General features: G+C 40.5%; 1 protein-coding gene across 2 annotated transcripts; it reads right to left on the bottom strand.

Annotated features, from left to right (window-relative positions):
* Positions 1–1,861: 1,861 nt before the first annotated feature.
* cabp2b (calcium binding protein 2b) lies at positions 1,862–19,323 on the bottom strand. Of its 2 annotated transcripts, none has more exons than XM_050042354.1 (7): positions 18,808–19,323; positions 17,440–17,700; positions 4,776–4,806; positions 4,520–4,654; positions 4,261–4,370; positions 2,310–2,457; positions 1,862–2,229 (listed from the first exon to the last, which is right to left on the bottom strand). In XM_050042354.1, the coding sequence occupies exons 1-7, from the start codon at positions 18,889–18,891 to the stop codon at positions 2,204–2,206; spliced, it is 795 nt and encodes a 264-aa protein (XP_049898311.1). In that variant the 5' UTR covers positions 18,892–19,323; the 3' UTR covers positions 1,862–2,203. The 2 variants fall into 2 exon arrangements, with proteins under 2 accessions (XP_049898311.1, XP_049898312.1); XM_050042355.1 differs by lacking the exons at positions 17,440–17,700; positions 18,808–19,323 and adding exons at positions 7,913–8,098; positions 8,755–9,146.
* Between the last annotated feature and the right edge of the window lie 5,367 nt (positions 19,324–24,690).

Here is a 24,690-nt window from a genome sequence, read left to right as displayed (position 1 = left end):
ACAGGTGCACACTGACTAACATGCCAAAAAATACTCATGGTGGATCCTCCAGCGTGACTTCTACATTTGCGTAGGGACTTCTACCTTCAGCGAGGTGTGTTTGACTCCTTTCTGCTGTTGGTGTCTTTTCATCTCTGCAGAGCCTCATTCTGCTCGACCTGTTTGAAAATCTTGAGGAGCTCAGTGAGAGGCTGAGTGGACAACCCGGTCTCACTCAGAAGTCTGCAAAATCCGATGCTTGGGCAGTGAATTGTGGCATCAGACCCTGACAAAAAAAGCTGTCCTTTAACGTTGGCGTGATACGCAGCCGGTTGGCGATGTCAGGGCGAAACATGGCAGGACAAGAACGAAAGTTAAGGCAGCTTAAGTCCAAGTAGGCTGGGTGGAAGGGTCGTGGATGAGCCCAACAAACACGACTTTCAACTGGGAGAGCTGTGTTTGTGTCCCACAAGATTATCAAGCCAAACCCTGTTCTTTTTTCCTAAACCCAACCTTGTGCGTTCGTTGTTGGAGGAAAACAAACATCAATTTGTGGTGTTGTACTGACATGGTGTGTTTTTTTTTAAAGAGACAGTTTGTAAACAGTATATTTCCAGTATGAACGGAAGTGTATTTTGAAAGAAGACAATGCATATAACAGGCAGAACTTGACACGGCATCCCAGAACGTCAACAACCAACGCACCCAGGGTACCTTTCACATTGTATCTAGACATGGAAGGTCCCTGACCAAATGTCGATATGTGACGAGGTCGGAGTGAGAATGTGTTGGACAAATGTCATCCTATCGTTGTGTGTGTTTGTGTATGTTTTTTTTTTTTGCTTCAATATGTGTGTTTGTGGCTGCAGCCACTGTGGAGTTTATATTGTTCATACAAGTAGGCGTCGTCTGCTTTGATGATGCACCTGCCTCGGTGTCCATTGCATTTTTTATTTGTAGACGGCCATTTTTTGTGTGATTGTTTTGTCCTCTTGTGGCCCAAAATGTGTGACCGCATTTGATTTATAAATCTCTAGAAATAGCCTTAAGTTAGGTTTGGCAAATGTAGAGTTTATTACCTGCTAAGAATTGTATCTTCTACTTTTCTTCCAATCAAAACAGCACAAAAATACCAGCTGGCAAGATTGTTTGTCAAGTGTTTTTCAACTGAACAATGCTTGTTGTTGCACCTGCCACGGTGTCACAGCTCTTTTAATTTGTTGCTGGTCACTGAGGTTTGATTGTTCTCTTCCTCTTTTCTGGTTAGTTCTAGTGAGACTGCTCTGAGGAAGGCCGTTGCATTATTGATACTCAGGTTTATGTATGTAATATCTCTGGTTCTGCTCTTATCAATTTAAATGCTTGATTTTAAGTACCCATTGTACGTATGACAGCGTTATAAGAGTGCAATTATAAATCACCAGCAAACTCCTTTAACCCAAACTGAATTTTGATAAACAGCTCCTTATACTGATGCTGAATATTAATCATTGTTTGCAGAAATAAGGTAAACATTTTCAACTATTTTCTATCACAACTTTCAAGTTTACATTTGACTTAAGTGATGAAACCTTTTGTTTATATTAATGAGGAAAATATGATGTTTATGCATGCCTTCTGACTTGTTTGGATCAGTTGCTCCTCTTCATATTTTCCTACACACCGTGTTTACGTCGGCGCAACAGTCCATGTTCTTGTTGAATCCCCTTTTAAGCCAGGAAGCCTCTCTCTAAGTCTGGTCACAATACAACAAACCATCGGACCACCAGTATGCTAAAAGCAGTTCATGCTATTAACTCCCTATTTATGGACTATGGTATGGTGAAGTTTACCTGGATCACAATAATTTGCTCAACCCTCCGATTTTTGTACATTTCTTTAATTAAAAAAAAGATTTTTACACTCAAAGCTCAAACATTGATATATAAAAATACATCTAAAAACACAAAGTCATAAATGTTTCCAATGAAGCTTTTGATATGTTTTTACAGCTGTTAAAGTGCTTCATCGTGGAGTTAAGATGTGGATAGTCGTGTTAAATGTCGGCTTGATTTGTCAATTCAAAGCCTTTTATTCTTTTTTCTTCATGCAATAGAAAAATATAATTTTAGATGTGTGCTGTTACAAGCAGATGAAGCATGTTCACTACAATGTAGTGTGTTCTCTAATCCAGCAGTTGCATAATGTCTGTCTGTCCATCTGACATGTGGGCAGCTGGGCCGGGTCAGCGGGACATCATTCGCACAAACTCTGAAAAGACAAGAGAGGAGTGAGAGGGAGGAAGATTGTTGTCTAAACGATCCCATTCATGCACAGAGAATTTCTCCCACCCTCAAAGTCCACCAGGCCGTCTCCGTTGAGGTCGACATCTCGCAGGATCTCGTTGATCTCTCTGTTGGTCACTTGTTCTCCCATCAGCTTCTTCATGGCTTCACGCAGCTCATTTAAACTGATCTGACCGTCACCGTTAGAGTCAAACTGGACACACAGAGAGAAACACACTAAGAGTCACGTCCCATCACATTTAAATGTAATCATACAAAAAGGACAAAAAAGTTTATCTTTGGCGCGTCGGTATAGTATAGTTTGTGTGTGTGTTAGTATATGTTCTGCTATCATACATTGGTGTTTGAGGATATTGTGTTTTGTACAATACTCATTGGACAGGTCATTGTGTTTAGGAGTCAGTCCTCTGCTCCTCAGAGTTGATGTCATCTAATTAGTGGCACCGACTGACTGATTCATCACACCTGGTAATAATCTGTCTGTGTCTACATCTGTTCTGTGAAGCACTCATGTCAGTAGCACTGATGATAGTCAAGGACTGAAATGTTTGCTGCTGTTTTTAATCACTTATTATTGTCATTATTATTTGCACTTTGAGCACCTTTCTTTTTGTGCACGAATGTTCTGAATAAATTGACTTTTTTTTTTTTGCATTTTTTGTGGCTGTCCAGCCCAGTTGCATTGGTGTGCAAGCATCTCATCTGCTGTCCTTTCTTGGCACAAAAAATAAGACATTTTTAAATCCTTCACGTTGTGCCACGGCTCCCAAACTTTTTTTTGTTGACATGACTATAAACTGTATAAAAGAAGTGGACACTGGTTTGTGGACTATCATTTTGAAGCCTAAAGTTCAGCATTTTGGCAGTCACCATCTTGGTGTTTTTGGAGCCAGAAGTGACCATATGTGGACGAGACGGATGGGTCTGACTGAGAACCTTAGGACATCACTGTGATAGCAACTTGTTAATTACGAGGTAGCCAGTGTCCTGCTTTACTGTCTATTTCACTCTAAATGGGACCATAAAATGAATATCATGCTGTACTGAAGAAGGCATCAAACTAGTGACTGAGACCATAATCTTCGTTTTGCAACCAGTGGAGCCGCCCCCTGCAGGCCATTAGAAAGAATGCAGGTTTAGGGCACTTCATTGGCTTCACTCTTCAGACCTGGGGTCTCATTTATAAACACTGGGTATTCACAAAATGAGGCCTGACGCAGGCATATGCCACTTCCTGTGCAGAAGTTGGGATCTATAAAACAGACTTGATGGAAGAAACTTTGACCCATGCTTATGGACATTTGGAAAGGGGACATTGGCGACACAGATGGTGAGAAGGAAGCCTGATTGTAGAAATTGCCAAATGTTTTTTGCCGCAAGCCATTTTTGTCGGCCATTTTTGGCTACGAACATTTTTAGTATGGATCCTGGAGGGTATGTCAATTTCTTGAATTCAGTCAATGGGCATGATTCTCTTTCAAAGCTGAAAAAATGTAATGGCCACACCACCATGCATAAGGGGTTTATCAACCAGTGACAACATGTGGAAACTACAGCACTACAGTTTATTAACATTATCAAAAGCATCTTCAGCTCCTCATGTTGTTTTGCTCTCTGAATGAATGTTGCTAGAGAGTCTTAACATATTTGCGAGCATCAGAGAACTCCACTTTCTTTAAACATTCACAAAATGTGAGTGATTTATCGTTTTTTGGTACTTTTGGTTTGTAAAATTTTTGAAAAGTAATACCTAGATGGCACTCATTATTTCCTACATGCTGTCAGTAGACCTTTTTTCACAGCAGACATTTTGGCTTGTCACAGCAGGGAAGGCACAGGTGGACGTGATCACACTAACAGTGGCTTCATCTCAGCAACCTGTGCAGTGCAGCAACTACTGATGTTATGGGTTACACCTGTGTTCGTCTGTTTGATAAGTTAAAGGTGGCTCTGTACCCAAACAATCGGCTTTAAGTAACAGCACATGTATACTGACCTCTTTGAATGCATCCCGTAGTTCTTTGACTCCGATCATGTCCGCTGTCTCTGCGAGCATCTTGGGTCCCATCAGCTCCACAAAGTCCTCAAAGTCCACTTTACCCCCACCTGCAACACACAAGTTGTATAAAAACTGCTACGTCAGTCCATACTCTCTTATCTAATCCTTCCTTTCCTTTTTTGGTCAAAAATGGCTCTTTCGACGGTAAAGGTCGCTGACCCCTGTTCTAGATGTTTCATGCTGCTGTTGCACTCACAGATCTGCTGGCTCAGTTCAATGAGCTCCATCTCTGTCGGCATGTATCCCATCGTCCTCATACACTCCCCCAGGTCTTTGTGACTGATGTAGCCTTTTTTGTTCCTATCAAACTCCACAAATGCCTCACGGAGCTCTGATCATTTAAAAGAGAAGAAAAAAATCAGAAAACATGTTGATATTTATCAGTCAGCTGTTATATTAATAACCTGTGGAGCAGAACCACACTGAGGTTTGCTGTAGAGAAATCATCTCACCGTCAATCTCCTCTGGTCTCAGCTCTCTGTCCTGTTGGAGGAAGTAGAGACACACATCAGCGTCTTATTTCTTCACATGCTGAGAATATTTAGAGAGCTTGTTGGGCATAGTAAACACAGTCTGATTTAAAGTGACATCTCTGCAGAAACACCCAGACAGCCACTGACCAGGGAAGAGATGACACACAAACACAAATGAGAACAATGATTAATGGAGTTTGGCTTGATACGGTCCCACTGTGAGGATGATATGAAATGTAATGTCCATTCACATTGTGTCAAATCTGAGCCCATGTATGTATTATAGTCAGGATTTTATACTTAAACATAATTTGCAAATGTAAAAGTGATTCAGTTGTTCAGTAAGCTGTATTAAACAGACAAACCCAGTGCATCTCCAAATGAAAAACAGAGTCTAAATCTATATGGATTAACTTGTACACTGCATTATGATACACAGTCTATATAACAATGTACCGTAAACCACAAGAGGTGACCGGCTCATTTGTTGTCAGGCAGCAAACATCTGGAGATTATGAGATTTGGGAGGTTTAGTTACCTTGGACACATGTCCACTGTTCAAACTCTCTTAACTACACATATATATATCTACTGTCTTGTACCCTGCACTCAAGCTCGCACGCAAAGTACAAAATGGAAGCTGTGGTTCAATGTAGAGGATGTTAGGCTAAGAGCTTTAGAGAGAGAACAGTATGGGTCAAATCCTCCAGCATCATTTTACTCTGTACTCTACTCTACTCTACTCTGGTACTCTGGTTGTCCTCGGCCTCATTTCATCACACAACAAACTAAATGCACAATGCCTCCGATTTCAACCAAATTAGAATATGAGCAGACAACAAGGGACTTTACAGTGGAGCACAAGTGTATCAGACAAGTCCTATCAGCAAATGAGACAGAATTAATATAAAAAGAAATAGTAAATATATAGTATTTAAACTAAATGTTGACACAGGGCCTTAAGGTAAAAAAACATGCAAGAGCCACCTTAATTAAATGAAAATTACATTTTAACTGTTTTAACCCTGTGTCCCTGTATTGTTATATGCCAAATATGTTAATTTTATATTTATTATTTAAATTTTAGATTAAATAACGCTGCCTTTTTAATGCACTCTATCATGTATTGTATGTATGTATTCTGACGGACCTGTTGTTGCTGTTGTGATATGATATTGTCTTGTTTGTTTCAATAGTGCTATATGACTCAGTCTTGGCAAGGTCTCACATGTAAAAGAGATTTTAATCTTAAAGTGGCTACACAGATAAATGAAGGTTAAATATATGTTAAAAAATCTGTATCAGAGTATTTTCTCTCTCTGTAAAACCAGGGGCACGTTCAGTCTCAAAACGGTGTGCACTGTTTTGCTACAGTTTCCAGATTAAATGACATGTTTCCTTGAAACATTGTGAAATGGTGTGCATAGGGCTTTGAGGTATGTTTTCTTTCGTTCGTTTGGTGTGTCAGAGTTGTTAAACTATCAGTAGCGTTGTGTATATAAATAAATGTCTAGTAGATCTTCACTTACTCACCATTGTTATTTGTTTATATTTCCAACTTGTTTTGGCTATGTAACATGAGGGTCCAGTGCTGATAAAGCCCTTTGAACTGAACTTAATTTAACCCACAGAGTGTTTAGCAAACCACTATTATCATTTGAATAAACTTCTTGCTATGTTTCATCGGGGCTGACCGCAGCCCTGGTAAAGTGGATTCAAATGTTTGATGACTCATCCTGCACTCTGGGTTGTTTGCAAAAGTTAGTAAAATCAAATGAGATTTTGGGTGACTAGCTAGCCAAAATGGTCATGTAAAAGCGCACTTCACCACTTGTGGGTTGTAGTAGCTACTAGCTAACAGAGCAATATGAGAGCGATAGACAGAGATGTGTGTGGATATTTGTAGGCAAAAACTTGTTTTCATTTCCAAAACATCATGGTGAAGGTCTAATTCATTCATCTCTCCCTTGTCCTCCTGATCTAATGGCGTGAGAGATGTGTGTGGAGTCAACAGTCCTCTGTAGCTCCGTATCGTATAAAACTCTAAGCCCACCTACTTTTTAGTACAGAAGCCAAATACAGCCTAACTTCCATTTCGCGGGAACTTTAAGGTCCTCATAATTTCCATCTGCGCTTTATTGGTGCACACAGTGTTACTAAAAACTGTCATTAAAGGTCCAATGTGTAGGATTTAGTGGCATCTAGTGGTGAGGTTGCAGATTGCAACCAACTGAACCTGTTTAAATGTTATAAAGGTCTAAAGTTATGCATAATTAAGGGCAGGCCAAGGGCATGCCGCTCCAGTGTGTGATTTTAAACAGCATGCTAGCATTGTGGAATCAACACAATAGTATCACCCTCCAGTGTGACTTATATGAGTTTGCAGCGCTTTATCAATAATAACAATAGCATAAACATGGCAATAACAATTTCATTTACCATCTCTGTTACACTATTATTGGCCTGCTGCTCCCGTGACTCAGCCCCAGATAAGCCGATGAAAGGGATGGGTGGATGAATATCTGTAATATGGCCAATCTCGTCCTTCGATCAGAGGGTAAGGAGCTCCTAGACCTTATTGTTTTCCCATATTGTGAACATTTTCGACTGCTATTCCTCTTCTCTGAGTAAAGTGCTAACTGCTAACAGCCAAATCTCCCGTAGTGGATCACGCGTATAACACATCGTCAAAACACTTCACTCATATCACCCCTGATCCTGTCCTGCCAGCTGTCCCATTTATTAAGACATTGCTTTGGTGCTGTTACATAGAGCCTTCAGGGGACCTTTTCTGCAGTCGCCCACTGTGCCTGGTTATAAAATTCAGCCTTGACTGTCACATCACCATGTGCCTCATCACATTTAAGAGTAAGCCCCACAAAGCCCATCAATGATTTTCCATGGAACCGAATGATCGACCCCTCTGAGCACGTGCTTCCAGCAGATTTGATCATCTGACCCTGGACCTGTGATGGGATAGCACAGCTGGTGTGGTGGAGAGCAGGAGGGTTCAGACAGCCACGATACAGGGATGAAAATGAATCGACACGAGCGGAAAAAGCTGCACCGTGGGGAGGGGTTTGCGTGAGGACCACAGTGTGCTCTCTGTTACATACGAGTGTCTGTGAAAAGCCCTGTTTAAGGAAGATACAGGCAGGGCCCACGATGTTGTGCAGCATGTTGCAGTTCTTCACCAGCGTAGAGAAGGGCTCGTTGTACGGCGTATCCTCCGCGTCCTCATCCTCCTCTCCCTCCTGGCCCACTGCCCTTTCCTTACCCCCGAGGGGACCCTCCATTACCCCCTTTAGAGGCAGACCAGGCTGTTATTCCAGCACTCCAACTGTCACACACACTGTCTGCATGACCGACTTCTTCACATTTAAAACATAATCATTCAAGGAACAAGGTTAAGACCCACTGTTTTCTAGTCACGCACAGTAAGCCTGGATTACATAAGCTGCTTATTATTTAAAGGCAATCCACTCACACCAGCTATTATCCTTATTGTGAAAACCCATCTTGATCTCAATATTCTCCTTCTGTATTCATCCCTATGACACTTACTGAGGTAATACTGCTAACTATCTGCTGTAATGACAGTCATCTTGTGTCAGTATGCAACACTGATACAGTAAGAAGTTAAATTGGAGTTTTCTTGCAGCTACCATCAAAGGAAACATTTTATATTTGGTGATTTAAAACAGCCAGTGCCGCAATTTGCACAAATATTTTTTGCTGTTTCCTGCATGTAGGAAAAAAAACAGTTATTAAATTATCCAGGATTAGAAATCAATTAGAAAGAATGCTCCTTTAAGCTATTATTATTTTGTTACATCTCCTTTTTCCCAAATATCAAGAAGGAACTGAGATGTTTTAGAATCAATCACATAAGCTATAAATTAACACAGGTGCAGAATAAAAACTGTCAGCCGGCAAGTGCGAGACAAAGTGCTCTTACCTTCTTCATTTTGTCTTTCGGTTTGGTGCAGTTGCCCATGACCCAACCTCGTCTGATCAACAGCTGCCCAAATGTTTCCTTCCCTCTCTCTGTCTCTGTCTCAGACAGTTATTTCTGATCTTATTTATCTGTTTTTTATGTCTTCTCTCCTTGGACGTCTCAGAGGTCCAGCTCAGAGACGAGCCCTGACCTCTCTGGGTGTCCCATGCTGGTTACCAGTCGTCACATCTGACACAGAAACTAATCCATGCATCTGCAATCCTGAATAACTCCATCCATCTCCATATGATCCACAGTCAGATGATGTCACCAGACAAAAAATCCAACTATCCCAAACTAAACTGAGCTCTCTACTGGAAGCAGCTCACTCATGTGTCTCCTCGCAGCAGCAGCAGCAGTGGCGGCAGCATCGCTGTCTCTTTCTCTTCACACTGATCAACGCTTTTAATCCCCCCTCTCTCTCTCTCACTCTTTCCTTTTCAGCTCCTCTCCCTCTATCCCTCTCCCTCGCTCTCTCGTTCAGATGTTGCACCAGCATTCAAATGACTTCATCTACAGTATGAAGAGTTTTAGAGGGAGAATTAAGAGGACATAAACAGAGAGAGGGAGATTAATCCCTTCCATTTGAGATTAAAGAGGAAGATGGGTTGATGAAAAGAGTACAGGAAGGAGTGAAGAGAAAAGAAGCAAAAAAAAGAGGGTATATTTGGGTTGAAATCTGAACCAAAACTGAATCCATACTTCTTAAACGATTAGAATAACTTTCAGCCGTTTTAGCCTTTAAGTCAAAGATAGATTTCTAAAATACAACTATAATAGTGAATATAATCTCTTTTCTTTTTGATGATTGCTGGAGGGTGACCTTACAGATGTCCTTTGTGTTGTTTTATGTTATTCTGATGATTGTTTGCAAGACAAATTTTCATATGAACAAACAAAAAAATCTCATCTTTTAAAAATACTATTACATTTAACAGCAAAAATATAATGGTATAAAGCAAAAATCTGTATAAAATGTGCATTTAAATCACAAACCTTTTAAAAATGGTGGCAGATGCTAATCATCAAGAGTTACCATAATGCAAAAGACTTTCCGTGCCGTCCATGGAAGTAAAGTAGGAAAAATCAATCACAATATGTATATTTTTAAAAACTAGAACAGAGGTGATTGATTTTCTTTGTGAATTATTAGGATCAATGGGGAGCTCGCCTGCTCCACTAAATGAGAAATGCAATCCTAAAATCAACTAGTCAAACAAATGCTTGTCAAAGTGAAAAAGTCTTGCCGTGATTTTTTTTTGTATTCTACATTAAGAATTAAAAGTTCAAATCATCAAATGAGCTGTGACTCTTCAGCAGATGATGGGTGATGAGACCCACAGTATCTGTCTCACTTGGCAGGAAGTATCGGCTCAGGGGGGCTTTGAGCTCTCGCCGCTGACCTCCTTATGTCCCAGAACTAGTTTGGCCAAGTTGCCTAAAATGATGACAGCGATATAATATCACAAGATGAGGTTATGAGTGCAATGCTAAGTGGTCAGCTGAGCTCATACAAAGCATCTGTCAACAAATCTCTCCAAAAGCAGATTTGGCATGCTGCTTACTACCAGTGCTCCCGTATGGAGAGCACAGCTTGTGTGTGTGTGTGTGTGTGTGTGTGTGTGTGTGTGTGTGTGTGTGTGGCACACAACAAAGTCAATTCTACCCCATTGGATATTAGATTTTAGCTTTGTATGCACAGTGGTACAGTGGTTAGCATTGTCACCTCACAGCACAATTTGAACCCAGGGTGGGTTAGTCCCTCTGTGCGGAGTTTGCATGTTCATATTCTCCAGGTTCTCCGGCTTCCTCCCACAGTCCAAAGACATGCAGGTTAACTGGTGACTCTGAATTGTCCGTAGGTGTGAATGTGAGTGTGAATGGTTGTCTGTCTCTATGTGTCAGCCCTGTGATAGTCTGACAACCTGTCCAGGGTGTACCCTGCCTCTTCCCCAGTGTCAGCTGGGATAGGCTCCAGCCCCCCGTGACCTATAATAGTACTACAATGTACACAATATAGAAGCAGTATGACAAGTAAAATGTATGTTTGCTGGGAAGTATCATTGATATTTATTAAATGTCTTCCAAAATGCCTTCAATGATTGACAAAATGCTACTTTACTACACAGCCTGCATTAAAATTTCAGTCAGTCGAAATAAAAGTGTCTCTGTATAAAATCAGTGTCATTAAATGTCACTAAGTTTTTGATGACCCTAAAAAATGTATTATTTCTGTTTAAAATCAATCAATAATACAATAAAAATGCATTTATTCTTCTTTGTAAATTCAAAGGGGAAACATTTTTATTTCTGCAAATAAAAGCCCTGCACACCCACACAGGTGTTTCCACTCTGGCTGATTACAGCTCCTTGCAGGTGCAACAAAAGGAGTGTGATTGGGATGTTAATCAAGCAGACACCAAGACCACACAGTCCTGAGAAGAGCTGTAATCAGGCAGGTGTAGCAAGAGCGTGCAGGATATTTAAAAAGAATACGGTGATTTGCTAATCAATCCTTTTGGATTATAATGTCAAATAACTTTTTTAAGATGAAACATAATGGTGACATCTCTTTGCCTGGGTCCATGCCTCTGTCTGGGTCTTGAACTCTGTCTGACTTCAGACAAGACATCTCTGCGTTTGGTCGATACTCTGTTGCAACAGTCAGCAGTCACCACTAGAGGTCGCCTCAGGACAGTCAGCTTATCTGCCAGCTGCTGCAGTGGAGACTTGAGACAGTAATAACACAAACCTCTGTTTCTGTTTTTAGCAGAACTTCCTGGCAGATTGTGCAGCTTAAGAGTAATGCCCACTGTAAATGAAAACTTTACCAGGAAATGTTCTTAAGTAGAAACAGACCGTTTGGCCCCAAAAAAAATCTAATTGAGGGTGATCTGCTCGGCACGCAGAGACAGATATGAGTTCTGTTAGGGGCTAAAATAAGATAACAGTACCTTTGAGTAAGAGATCAAAATAACATGTGGTTCCGGTCTGATTGTGTGTTTTGGCGCTAGTGACACTGACGAGCCACTAAGCTGGTTTTCTGTCAATAAAGCAGATCAACAAGGTCCTTTAACTGTCTTTTAAATTTTGATTTAATGGATATAGTGTCTCATATGAAAACAAAAGAAATACATGGACGCCAGAGCACTTCTGTTGCTTCTTCTAGCTACAACTTTTCTATATTTACTGTGTAGCGTATTCTATATTTTCTTATTAACCTTTTCTTGTGCTTCTTACTGTGTTTATCTTTTATCTGTATTTTTATTAGTGTTTTTGTCATCCTCTGTTATGTTTTGACTGTCTTATCTGGTTTTGTAAAGTGTCCTTGGGTGACTTGAAAGGCGCTTATGAATAAAATAGATTATTATTATTATTATGGACTAATGCGAACAAACCCTGATCGCATATTTTAGCATCAAATAAATCCTATTGTGAACCTTTAAACTCCTCCAGAAAAGTGTGACTTTGAAAACTTGCATGCAAATTCACAGCAAAATCCATTTCATATATGTGAATATTTTCTATACATAAGTCGCATTTTCACCTTTGAGCTGTGCCCGCATGAGCATGTGTTATCATTTATTGTGTGAAACAGAAATGCTGTTCTATAATGCAGGTCCGCACATCTAAATTTCAAATTTGACATCTCAAATTTAAAGAAACGCATGAGGCCAAACTAAAAAATGTACATATTTGAAAACCTGCACCTGGTGACAAGTTTTAAAGATGCAAGCCATCTTTGTGGAATCATTACCTCATGTACATCTGTAATTAGAATTTGCTTGGCGCATGGTTTTTTTCACAACCTCAGCGACTCTTTTACATTTAAGTTAAACTTTTAGTCCAACTACAAACAAAATACTCCACTCAATTAATCAGTCTGTCTGATCACAGAATACTCCAACTATAAACAACAACATTTCTATTAGTATTAATCCAATTAGTGAAATTCTAACTCTGAACAACACAAATGAGAATATGAAGTTACGTCATGCTGTGTGGGAAGGGGGCACCATCTTGTGAGGTACGTGCTCTGCCTGCTGTAGCTGTTGCTCCCTGCTTACCTTTTGTGTTTTGTTTGTTTAATCAGCTAATTGGGCCAAAAATAGGAGTGCTTCTGCAGTGCCAGCTTGTTAATGAGCAGATTTTGCACTGAGCCACTCCAAACTGTTCATGAGCTTCTAGGGTTTGGTAACTTTTAAACTCAAGCACACAGTTAAAAAACAAGTGCCAGTCTAGGTCTGTAATCCAGCCTCGAGCTGCCAGGTCATATAGATTAATATTGTTTATCCTGATTCCTTTGTCCAGGCAAAACGTCATGAGATGGCACCCCTGTCCCAAAAATTTGACATGCCATGACATTAGCTTCACCTTCCTATGCAGCTATCAACCAAATTAACTTCATCCTTCAGTGAGTTCCTTCATGACTTAACAAACTGACACCAGCAGCTCCATGAATAACCCAACACACAACCAATACCATTAAGCCCGATTAATTACCAGGCTGATTCTCCCTTACTGATGGTTCCAGTTAGTCACACAAATGAGATGCTGTTGGTCCGTGTGTGTGTGTGTGTGTGTGTGTGTGTGTGTGTGTGTTATTCACGTTACTGGGTTTCTGTTTTGATTACTTTTGAATCGCTTGTCTCCAGGTATCAGCATTGAATGACCGTCACAGTAGCAGTTGTAGGTTAATTTTGGCATCACACACACACGTGACACTAAAACCATGCATTGTGTTAGTGTACTGTGTGTGTCGGTGTGTGTTGCAGTGTGACGGGCAGTACTCAGGTAATGTGACTCTGTCCTTTCTTTGGGACTCAGGGTACTCTCCTGCCTCTGTCATGAACTTGGGTGCGTGCATGTGTGTGTGTGTGTGTGTGTGTGTGTGAGCAGGTATCATGTACTGATCTGGTGTCAGATGTGCATCAGCTGGTGTCCAGTAACGAGAGCTGCCGATCAGAGAAAGACTAGAAGAGACAGAATAGTCGGAGCATGAAAGAAGTATTCAGATCTGTTACTCAAGTAAAAGTAGAAAAAGAGAGATGTGAAGAGATGTTGGTTCTAATGTGAGAGTATGTAAGAAGCATTTTAATGTTGTAGTTGGTCAGGGTGGGGTTCATATAACTTCTTTATATAATATTGAGCATTTTAATCATTAGAAATAATCATGTTTTATATGTTGAGGATTTTGGATTGAAAATATTGATCTTAAATATACTGCAATTTGTTTTTTGTTGACCACATAGTGATTGTATGTGAAAAAAATTCATTGGTTCTCGCCTGCAACCTGATCGAATGCTATCAGACCGGTTCAAACAAGGTGGATCTGAAGAGTCAAGTGTGGACTGGCTGGGAATGAACAGCGTTAACGTTGGTTGATTCAGGACATGAAGGAAAATGACTTGATTCATGACTCTCTTTTGAATCTTTGAGCTCGGGGGAAGGCATCAAGTATTTTCAGGTCAGCAGGCTCAAGTCCAAGTGAGGTCACAAGTCATTGGTGTTCAAGTCCAAGTACAGGTGCAAGTCTTCTTTGATAATATCAAGTCGAGTCTAAAGTCATCAAATTTATAACTCAAATGTGGCTCAAATCCAAGTCATGTGACTCAAGCCCACACCTCTGATTACTATTAACATTACTGCAAATGTGTTCATTGTCAAATTAAATACTTTTTTCCTTTTTCCATGAGGTATCAAGTGTCATTTTTTTAACACCAGTACTATTTAGCAGTTTGAAATTCTAGTACGTTCACGACAACATCACCCAAAAGTTTACCAGCCAATAATCAAACAGCCTCAGTGACTGTACTTCTTTTAAAGCAGTCAGGTTTAAAACAGTTGTCTTGGTGAAGCCAAAATCACAGACCTGTCAGAGTGCTCCTGGTTTGGTTACGATGTAGCATGTGTGTGTGTGGTGTGTTTTATGAAATATCACTTTAAGGAGCTGATGAGCCTCTTCAAGCTCCATCTGTTTGATTCGAGTCCAGTGTGTGTGGGCTGAGGGTGTCTCTGTCTGTGACCTGCTGCCTGGTAAGTTTCATCCCGCGATGCTCTGTCTGTCAAAGTGAGGTTCAGGGACCCTGAGTCACCCTCCAGTGAAAGATAAATCCTCTCTTCTCTTCAGACTTGCCAACACTCTGCTCTCTCCCACTCACTCAGCAGGTTTCTCTAATTTTGGCTGGCTTGCATCACCACCGACATCACTCATTTTTTCATTCTTATATCCATTTCCTGTTTCTAACCTCATCCACACTCTTCATCACCCCCCCTTCAGAGTTTGCTGACGTGATCACAGGTGGACTCTTTCTTCAGATCGGGGAAAATAAACCAGAGTGACTCACGAGCTGAGGTCAGAAACAGGAAACAAACAGAGCTTTGACTTAATCTCTTTTGATTTTATTTTCACACACACATGCACAAACACTCTACTTTCTTACACCACCATCCCACATGTCTGACTGCGGGGTGACAGATGCTGTAATGGCGCAGCCTACCGTGCCGTGTCATGTGTCACTGCTTACCATGTGAGTGACGGGATGTGATACCGAGATAGGGTGTTCATCAGATCTCTGGTTGACTATGGCCGTATCTGTTACGGATTACTCTTTCGTAATGTTTCCCAAAGTAAAGGAGTTTAAATCCTCTCAAACACACGCTATCTCCATCCTTAGCTTTAGCCCTTGTGCTTTGCTGCCCCCGCCATTTCCAGAAGGATTTGAGGTTAAACGAGAAGGCTGAATGGTTAATGTTTGTGTTGCAGCTTCAGAGCCAGCACTAAGTAATACCAGCAACTGTTTAGGGCCCCCGAGAATAGATCTTTTTTTATAATGAACATGAGACAATAACCAAAAAAAAATGGAACTTTTAAAAAACTTCATAAACAAAAAACTAACATTTTGTGCCATTTTTGGCAGCAGATAGTGACAAACAAGCTCAGAGATGGGCGAAATGGGCAGTTTAGGTCGGTTAAGTAGGTAATTTACTGTCTGCTACAAGATAAGCACACCCAAGATTATGTGGATTAAAAAAACATACATTTTAAGGTGAAGGAAAGTCAACACAAGCTGGGATAAGTACTTTCACAAGCTATTCTTCAACAGTTTGCCAACACGAGTTAAAATAAATTATAAGAAATAGCAGCAATGTACTTTAAACCCCACATGAAAGGTCACTTTAATACTTTAATAATATAATATAATATAACTAAATATAAAATATAAATATAATATAAATAATTATAATAATAATAACTAAAATAATTAAAGACAAAAAAACATTTGATTACAATAAGACGTAACTGCTTGCCTGTAGTTTGCAAAACTAACTGCTGATTTACTGTTTTAGTTGTTATCAAAATGAATGCTAAACAATTAATTATGATTTGATCAAAATCGCAATATGGCCTACTGCAAACTTCAAGTCACAGGAGGCACATTATATGTGTCAAAATATCATTTTAGACTAAATATTCTCATGGTGCAGAGATGTCCTGCCTTACAAATATTATTCTACAGACTAAAGAAAACATCTTTCTTTGGTACAGCTCAATTAAATAACACCCAAATCATTTTGATATGTCTTTCAATGAAAATGTGAACAAAGATTTATAAATTATCATTCCCTCAATATCACAAATCATATCCCAGTGGTAATATCCGTCAAAATAATTGCAATTAGATATTTTGTTTTAATAAAAATGTTACTTAATGGTACTTTTTTACCTGTTACTAGAAAATCTTGGGCAATTTAATGTTAATATTTCATTTAAACTGTGTTTCCTTGTACTTCTTTCTCATTCGATCTCGGTACCAGACTGTACAATATTAGTAAATGTCTGTTCTTCACCATATGGTTGCCCTGTGCATCATATCTTTTTGATTGTGTCATATCCTTCAAACATTCGGACTTATGGCCCATTAAAGTTCAATATAAGATTTGTATTCATGCAAAGATGGAGCCCTCTGTCCGTACTCTGCATACATTTTTGTCCATATTTGTGCACATTTTTTGAAAGCTAAGGGATGCGGACAAAATGGAGCAGCACCCCTGGAATTTTAATTTGATTTTAATTTTAATTTTAATTTTTAAATACTTTGTGGCAGTGTAACAAAGATCAAGCGAGATATGACTGTAGGATTTGACGAAGACACTTTAAAAATGACGGAATGGAACAAATGTGTAATGTAGTGAAAGAATGTAATGTTTTTAATGACATCACAGACCACCGCTGTCTACAACGTGGCCTGTTAAAAGGTACATTATTACAAACTCCTCCACCATCGGCATGTTTGTTGTTGTCAGAAATTTTTGCTTTCTTGCACCTCATGTGGATGTATCCACAACCTACCTGCGGCCCCTAAAAGTCTAGGGCCAGTCATGAGCAGCTTTATGTCCATTTGCCATGTGGAATCAACAAAATGGTGTGAGAGTGTGAGAGAGACGGCTATTTACAGAAAACTGGAGCACAGCCAGGCTTTAAATTTGAATTAGAGGCTTAGAGTTTCAATCAATCTGGTGGCGAGACATTCAATCAGCCGGAGAACTTGATGCAACGCATGAAACACACACACACACAGAATGGCAAAGTGTCACAGATGACCTTCTGAGTCACACACACACACTGCAGCTGATGGCTCCTACCTGTCCAAACACAGAGTCAACGATGGGCAGCAGGTCGACGGGCTCCCCCTCCTCCTCTTTCTCCTTCTCTCTCCTGTGTGGTCCCTCCATCAGCTCCTCCAGCTCCTCGTCCAGCAACTCTCTGTCATCCTCAGCAGCCGCCGCTGGGGGGAACTGACTAGGTTTCTGGCGAGGAGTTGTAACAGTTTGGATGTCTGCAACACCACCGTCGTTGGTTCGCTTCTTCTGCTTCTCCAGCTTCTTCTTGATGGCGGCCTGCACCTGAGGAGGGGATGGAGGAACTGTGTTAAGACTAATAAAATCTGTATTCAAACTCACACACACCAGGGTAACATCAATATCTGCAATCATAAGTCAATTAACTGATTATTTGATTGATTAATCTGCATCTATTTTGATCATCAGTTAGCCTAATTGTTTAAGTCATTTTTCAAGCAAAAACGTGACATTTTTAGGTTCTCAAATGCGAGGATTTTTCTGCTTTCGAATTTAATATTTTGAGGTTTGGAAATGTACAAGACATTTGGTGGAGTCACTAGAATATTGTAACAGGCTTTTATTACTGTTAAGCTGTTTTCTAATGTATTGCAGACCAATTAATTTTATTAATGAATCAATTAAATAATCTACAGATTAATCAGAAATGGACACAATTGTCAGTTGTAGCCTAAAACATCAGGACAGATGTACACACCTTATGTTTGACATATTTAGCAGTACGCATTGATGCAAAATATGGTGACAAATCGATCAAAATTCTTTATATAACCACTATATTTGTCCTGGTGTCTTTTATTATGAAGCACTTTGTTACATCTGCTTCAGAAGATTTAATATAAGTGAAATTAACATACTTATTTACCTGCAGAATACACTGCACACTGTGTTATGTCACCAACATATCAATTTCTCATGAGATACACAACAAAAACGCATTTTTTTTTAGGTTGTAACAAAACTTTTAGATAACTAAATGGCTCTTTCGGAGAATTTTCTCAGCCAATAAAAACACATTTACAGTAATTTATTATTTAATTTACCTAAAAACTTAACATTTTACCAAATATGGACAGTCATCATTCATCAGTTACATCAATTACACTTCAATATCTTTCAGTTTCCATATCTTGGAGTTGAGTTTAGTGGAACACAATCATAACTCATGCAAATTAATTGAATGGAAATCTATTTTTGTGCATCCACTTGCATATTTTCACACAGAAAAGCATCAGAAAATGTGCTTATAAAGAGAGCACAGCTTTCCAGAGAGGATTACACACATAAATACTTTAAACCCACACACATGTACAGTATATATATATAAATATATCTATATACACATATGTATAGACACCCATATTTACGCACCTGCTTTGCACTCCTCTCCTGTGGCGCGCTCATCGCTCCAGCACCGCCTACTGCGGCGGACGGCTCTCGAATGATCATGAACATCTCGGTGTCACAGGCTCACATACACACACTCTCTCTCCCTCCCTCACTCCTCCTCCCCCTCCCTCACCCTCTCTCTTGCCTCTTGCCTGCTCTCCTCTCCTCTAAAGTAGCCCTTGTTTTGTTTTATGTGCTAAATGTCCACACAAATTGAGCTAAAAAAGAATCAAATATTCAAAAATTGCTTTAAAAAATCAGCTCTGTTGATGGGGTTTTTTCCTTGTTCCAGGTAAAAATAGAAAAGCAAGAGTAAATGAAGTGATTCAAGGAAAAATAATAACTCAGACGTTCTTCTACTTCTTCCTCTCCGTCCTTGTATTTCCTCCAGGTGCCTTCTCCTCAGTGTTTCACAGTGCTCCTGTCCATATCTCTCTTGTGGTGTGTTCAGGTGTGGAGGTTTTTATCTTCAGCCGTTGTCTTGGCTCTGGGATTGTGTTCCTGCACCTCTGCCCCCGCTCCCTATCTCTCGGTGCTTTAGGTGACACTCTATACCTCCTGAACTTTACCTCTCTCACGTTATCTACCTGTAACACAACGACCTCTCTCTCTCCTCCTCTTCCTTCCCTTCTTCCACCTTTTCCCCTTCAGCACAGGTAAACACTCCTCCTGTTGCCTGGGTACCTTTGTCACAGCCGCCCTTCCTGTCATCAGTGTGTGTATGTATCTTTTATGCAATCCAGCTGTCAGTCAAAATCTAATGTTTTTCTGTCATGTATTTCTGGCCTCTTACACTCATCTTGTTCTGTCTTGTCTGTATTTTTCCTCCTCCCGTCCTTCCTTGCTCCTTCTTTATTCCCCTCTAACAGTAATCCTCATTGCTCTACATGCTTCCTCCTATCCTCCCCTGTGTTTCTCAATCTATCCGCCCTCAATCCCCTGTCATATTTGGAGCCTTTGTTGTAACACAAATTGGATTCTTTTGGAGGTGCGCAGGTCAACTATTCATTAAGTGACAGAGAGCGACAGACAGAGAGGGAGGGCTACAACAAACTCAGCAGCTACTACTGTATATGTGATTATGAAAGACTCTTTACTTGTTTAGCCTGTAACGCATCACCTCAGTGTTGTCCTGCATGCATAATCTCATCCGGCAAGCATGGCTGAGCACACACACATGCACACACAGGTGAACATGTCACCACTGACCTCTATTTTTAGACATGAATGTTCACACAAGCATGTGAGCATATTATTGTGGTTTGTAGATTTTGTCTAACGCAGCTGATTCCAGTAAAAGCTTAAAGCGATAGTTCTGATTTTTTGAAGTGGGGTTGTATCAGGTGCTCATCCATTGTCAGTGTATTACATATGGTAGATGTCAGTCAACACGCCCCCAGTTTAGAGAATCAGGCTTGAGTCTGACACTGAAGCTAAGCAATGACAGCAGCATCACGTATTTTTGCCATCTAAAAAACATCAAACACCTTTTCATCAGACAGCTCATTCTGACGGTAAAGCCATTAACAGCTTCAGTGTCTATGCTCTCGTCAAAGCCACCAGGTCTCCACTGACAAAAAGAGTAATTTAAGCTGGCTGGACACGGGAGCTGCTGGTCTCCCGCTGCTTTGATCAGTTAGTTAGTTTGTGTTACTGTGTGACTTTAGTGAATCCGAACTAATTCTTTTAAACGCCAAAGTCAAACAAAAAGAGAAACAAAAAAACTGTTTGAGTCAGTGGTAGACCAGCAGCTCCTGCGTTCAGTGATGTAAAACCAGTGATGTCAGTCTGGCTTTGAAGAGAGTGATGTAACGGCTTCATTTTCCAGTTGGAAACACTTTCTGACATTTTTAGGTGGCTAAACAACACATTCTCACTCCAACCTTGGTCATGGACTTTTCACATCCACATACGACGTGCAAGGTACACTGGGTGAGTTGGATGTTGACGTTCTGGGACATCGTGTCAAGTTCTGCCTGTTACACGCATTGTCTTCTTTCAAAATACACTTCCGTTTTCACAGGAAATTTACCGTTTACATACAGTCTCTTTCAAAATACAAGCAGTACGTCCGTTGTTCCTTCAACAACAAAAACATGTGGTTAGATTTAGGAAAAAAGAACAGGGTTTGGCTTTATGATCTTACGGGACGCAGACACCGCTCTCGCAGGTGAAAGTCGGTTTTGTTGGACCCATCCACCATCCCTCCCACCCGCCGCAGTTGCACTTTCGCCACCTTAACTTTTGTCCTTGTCCCGCCGCGTTTCCCTCTGACATCGCCGGGCAGTCTATAATGGCAGCTAGCTGTGTATCATGCCAATGTTAAAGGACGCTTTTTCTCATTGGTTTCTGATGCCGCAAGTCGCTGCCCACGCACCGGATAATGACGACTTCGGAGTGAGACCAGGTTTGGCTAGATTACAATTTGTTGCTGACTCCTCCACAGCAGTAGATTGCATAGCTTCCATGTCAGACTCCAAACTGGGAGCGTGCTGACTCACACCTACTATGTAATATACTGCCTATGGATAAGAAAGCCGTACAACCCCACTCAAACAAAAAAAAACCATTTGCACAAATCCTCTAAGCTTTATATAGATGAAACCCATCATTTTGTTTTCCCTCCTTCCATTAAAAGAACAGAGATGTTGCCTGATGTTAAAGCGTTTTACTTTTCACTCTAATTTGCCCTTTACCTAAAATCTCTCCTGCTTTCTCTCCTGTTAACCTGCATTAAATATTTCAACCTGAAACAAACCCCGATAGTGTTTTTCTCCAGGCTTAGGGATAATGTATAGCTCGCCATCTCTCCAGTTTCTAATGAGGTTTCCATTAATAGCTTCAACCCCGTCTTTCAACCTCTTTGTCTCCCCTCAGCCCCTCTCGCCGTCCCTCTCCTCATCGATTATTGATGGAGCGAAGGGGCAAATTCTTGAGCGTGAGGCAGAAAAGAGATCCATTACAGCAAAAAAAAAAAAAAAAAAAAAAAGACAAGTAACACTGTGCAGAGGGTTAAAAATAGGGGGTTGTATTTTGGGAGCAGATCAGTCATGTAAGAGAGGAAAGATGAAGGATGAATGAGCAAGAGATGAGGACTGGAATAAAACAGAATTTTTAAGGAGACAGTTAAAAAAAAAAACTTCCAGAGAGAACTTCTTTCATCTCAGACCTCTCTTTCACCTTGACCCTCACTGAAACTGATCAAAGACACGGCTGACTGACAGAGGGAGTGGCAGCAGAGCCGTAATGTAGAAGTGAAGGCTTGTGTTACTGCATGTTGATCGGCCTGCAATAATATCTAATTACAGATCAGGACAGTTAGAGGAGAGAGCTGGACATAACCCTGACAGGAATAGTCTTAAATCCAGCAGTCTATGGTTAATGTATTGGCAGATGACGCCCGGAGATAAAGCTGACATGGATAACAGATACATTTTATTTGGGTCAGACTAATTCTCATTATTTATTTGTTTGTAGTCACAGATTACCGCTCAGTTGGCATGCTCATTAACCTTGGTTAAATGGACGTTGAAGTAAAAGAAACACTGTGCGGATCTGTGACACAAAACTGAAACACAGCGAGGAGACAGGTAATCAAATGATTATCTTGAGAAAAAGGTATTTATAGACTCAACACATGATATCACGAGTCATACAGGATGTTGTTTAAACTTCTCTATTAATCCCTACATAATCAGGCTCCTCACGTGCTCATTACCTTGTGGTTCCACGCAGAGTTTTGGGCGCAGTGGCAGGTGGAGCATAATGAGAAAATGTAATGTCTCCATGGTTTTCAGAGCTGCACAATGCTAACATTTTCTCTGGTGATTGGGTTGTCTATTGTGTTATAAGTTAAGCTTGTGTTTTGTGCTGTCTGTTGTGTATTTGTCGTTTACTTTAATTTATCTTTAACATGGACTGTATAAAATAATGGACATGGTGTCACCATTGGTTTGTGGACTCCCGTTTTGAGGCCTTGCGTTCGGTATTTCCAACACATTCTCACTCCGACCTCGTCACATATCAACGTTTGGTCATGGACTTTCCATGTTAACATTTACATACAGTCTCTTTCAAAATAAACGCACTATGTTGTCACAACATTGCAAATTGATGTTTTGACCTTTTTTTTTACTTCAACAACAAATGGACGTGAATAGGTTTAGGCAACTTATCCACCACTCCCCCTCCCCACTACACTCGAACTTTCCCCGCCTATATTTCCGTTCTACGTTTCCCGCTACGTTTCCCCCTTGAAGCTGCAAGGCACTGTTAAACTATGACAACAACTGGCCGCAGGTCATGCAGACGTGAAAGGACGACTTTTTTGTTGGTGTCTGATGCTGTAAGTCACTGCAAGACTTCAGTGTGAGATTGGTTTGGTTTTTCGGCCGTCGTCATCTTGTTTTTTTGGAGCCAGTAGTGCCCACATTTGGATGAGAGTTTGGAGCTGTGGAGGAGTGAGGGGTGGATCTGACTCACAGACTTTGGACGCCTTGCAGACAGACTGTCACTCAAGCCTCCCCGCCCTTAAATATGCATAGACCTTAATAAAATGTAAATGTGGTGAGTTATATGAAAATTCTCCCCCTGAACAGTTGTCATGAATGTTAAAAATAGCTATAAAGACCAAAACTGTATTTTGTACCAGGCTGTAAACATGTTTATGTCTGCTGTAAAGTTGTGCATTTTATCATGGTGGTCTATGGAGATTGACTCTGTTATGGAGCCAGCCTCAAGTGGTCATTAGAGGAACTGCAGTTTTGGCACTTTGGTGTTGGCTTCATTTTTCAGCCCTGGGAGTTGCAGCTTCATTTTAAAAAACGGGACAAGAAGTGCTAATTAGCTTATGCTATGACTGCCAGTGTGTGTAGCATCAGTTGATGCTACAAAACAAACATCAGAAAATTCTGCACCTGTAGTGTGAGGAGCTGTGTTGTGTTGTGTTCCATTGTATTGTAAAACGTGCTGAATCAGAACCCAGTTTTTGAGCCCTCATCAGCACTTTGCAGCAGGTCACTCAGGTGTCTAAACGCATCTTTTATTAATAAGTGTAGGCTACACCAGACCACCGGTCATCCTGGGACTTCTCCTTGGTGCCTCTCTCAGGGGTCTCATTCATAAACATTATGTACACACAATATGAGGTCTGAAAGAGGCAAACGTCACCCCCCATAGAAAAGTTGTAATCTATGAAAATAGAATTGATGGAAGAAACTTTGACACATGCTTACATTGTGCATGCATTTTGGAGACGGGAAAGTGGTAATGCAGATGATGAGATGGAAGCCTGATTGTAGAAATTGTTGAATATCTCTTGGTGTATGCCATTTTTGGCTTTTGTCTGTACGTATGTTTTTAGTATGGATCCTACGCATTGTTTTATATGAGATCCCAGGTGATTTGGATCTGGATGTTTGTCTTGCTCTGTTTTTTTTTTACAATCCACCTGTAATATTGCCACCCTGATTGTCCATATTGTAATTTTGCTGATATATTCTACACACGAGACATCTACTGTCTGTCCATTCTGGTAGAGAGATCCCTCTTCAGTTGCTGTTCCTGAGGTTTCTTTCATTTTTTAGATTAAGTTGATTGATCAGACTTGTTAATCTCCTCTGACACAATTTTGACTTCTGTGACAAACCTCTCTGATTTGCCTTTCCTTCCAGTAGCCTGGTGGGTGGAGTTGGGTCGTCAGGAAGATTCAGCTCACCTGCACAGGCTGCAGGACTATATAAACTGGTAGCAGTCACTGAGTCTTTCTCTCCCTTGACTTCCACCCTGTCTGGTTTTGTCACGTTTAGTATATCATTACACTCATTTCCATTTTAGTTATGCAAAGAAAATTTCTTTTAAGTTACA

The sequence above is a fragment of the Epinephelus moara genome, chromosome 4 (genome assembly GCF_006386435.1).
Source record: "Epinephelus moara isolate mb chromosome 4, YSFRI_EMoa_1.0, whole genome shotgun sequence".
Lineage (NCBI taxonomy): Eukaryota > Metazoa > Chordata > Actinopteri > Perciformes > Serranidae > Epinephelus > Epinephelus moara.
The sequence above is the reverse complement of the archived record's forward strand: the minus strand, read 5'-3'. Positions and strand labels throughout refer to the sequence as shown.

What these genes read in the sequence shown, in the direction of transcription:
- cabp2b (XM_050042354.1), bottom strand. Translation starts at nt 18,891, where the DNA reads ATGTTCATGATCATTCGAGAGCCGTCCGCCGCAGTAGGCGGTGCTGGA. An exon ending in AGGAGAGGAGTGCAAAGCAG is followed by an intron (nt 17,701 to 18,807) that starts GTGCGTAAATAT and finishes TCCCCTCCTCAG; the next exon opens with GTGCAGGCCGCCATCAAGAA. An exon ending in TGAACTGAGCCAGCAGATCT is followed by an intron (nt 4,371 to 4,519) that starts GTGAGTGCAACA and finishes TGTGTGTTGCAG; the next exon opens with GTGGGGGTAAAGTGGACTTT.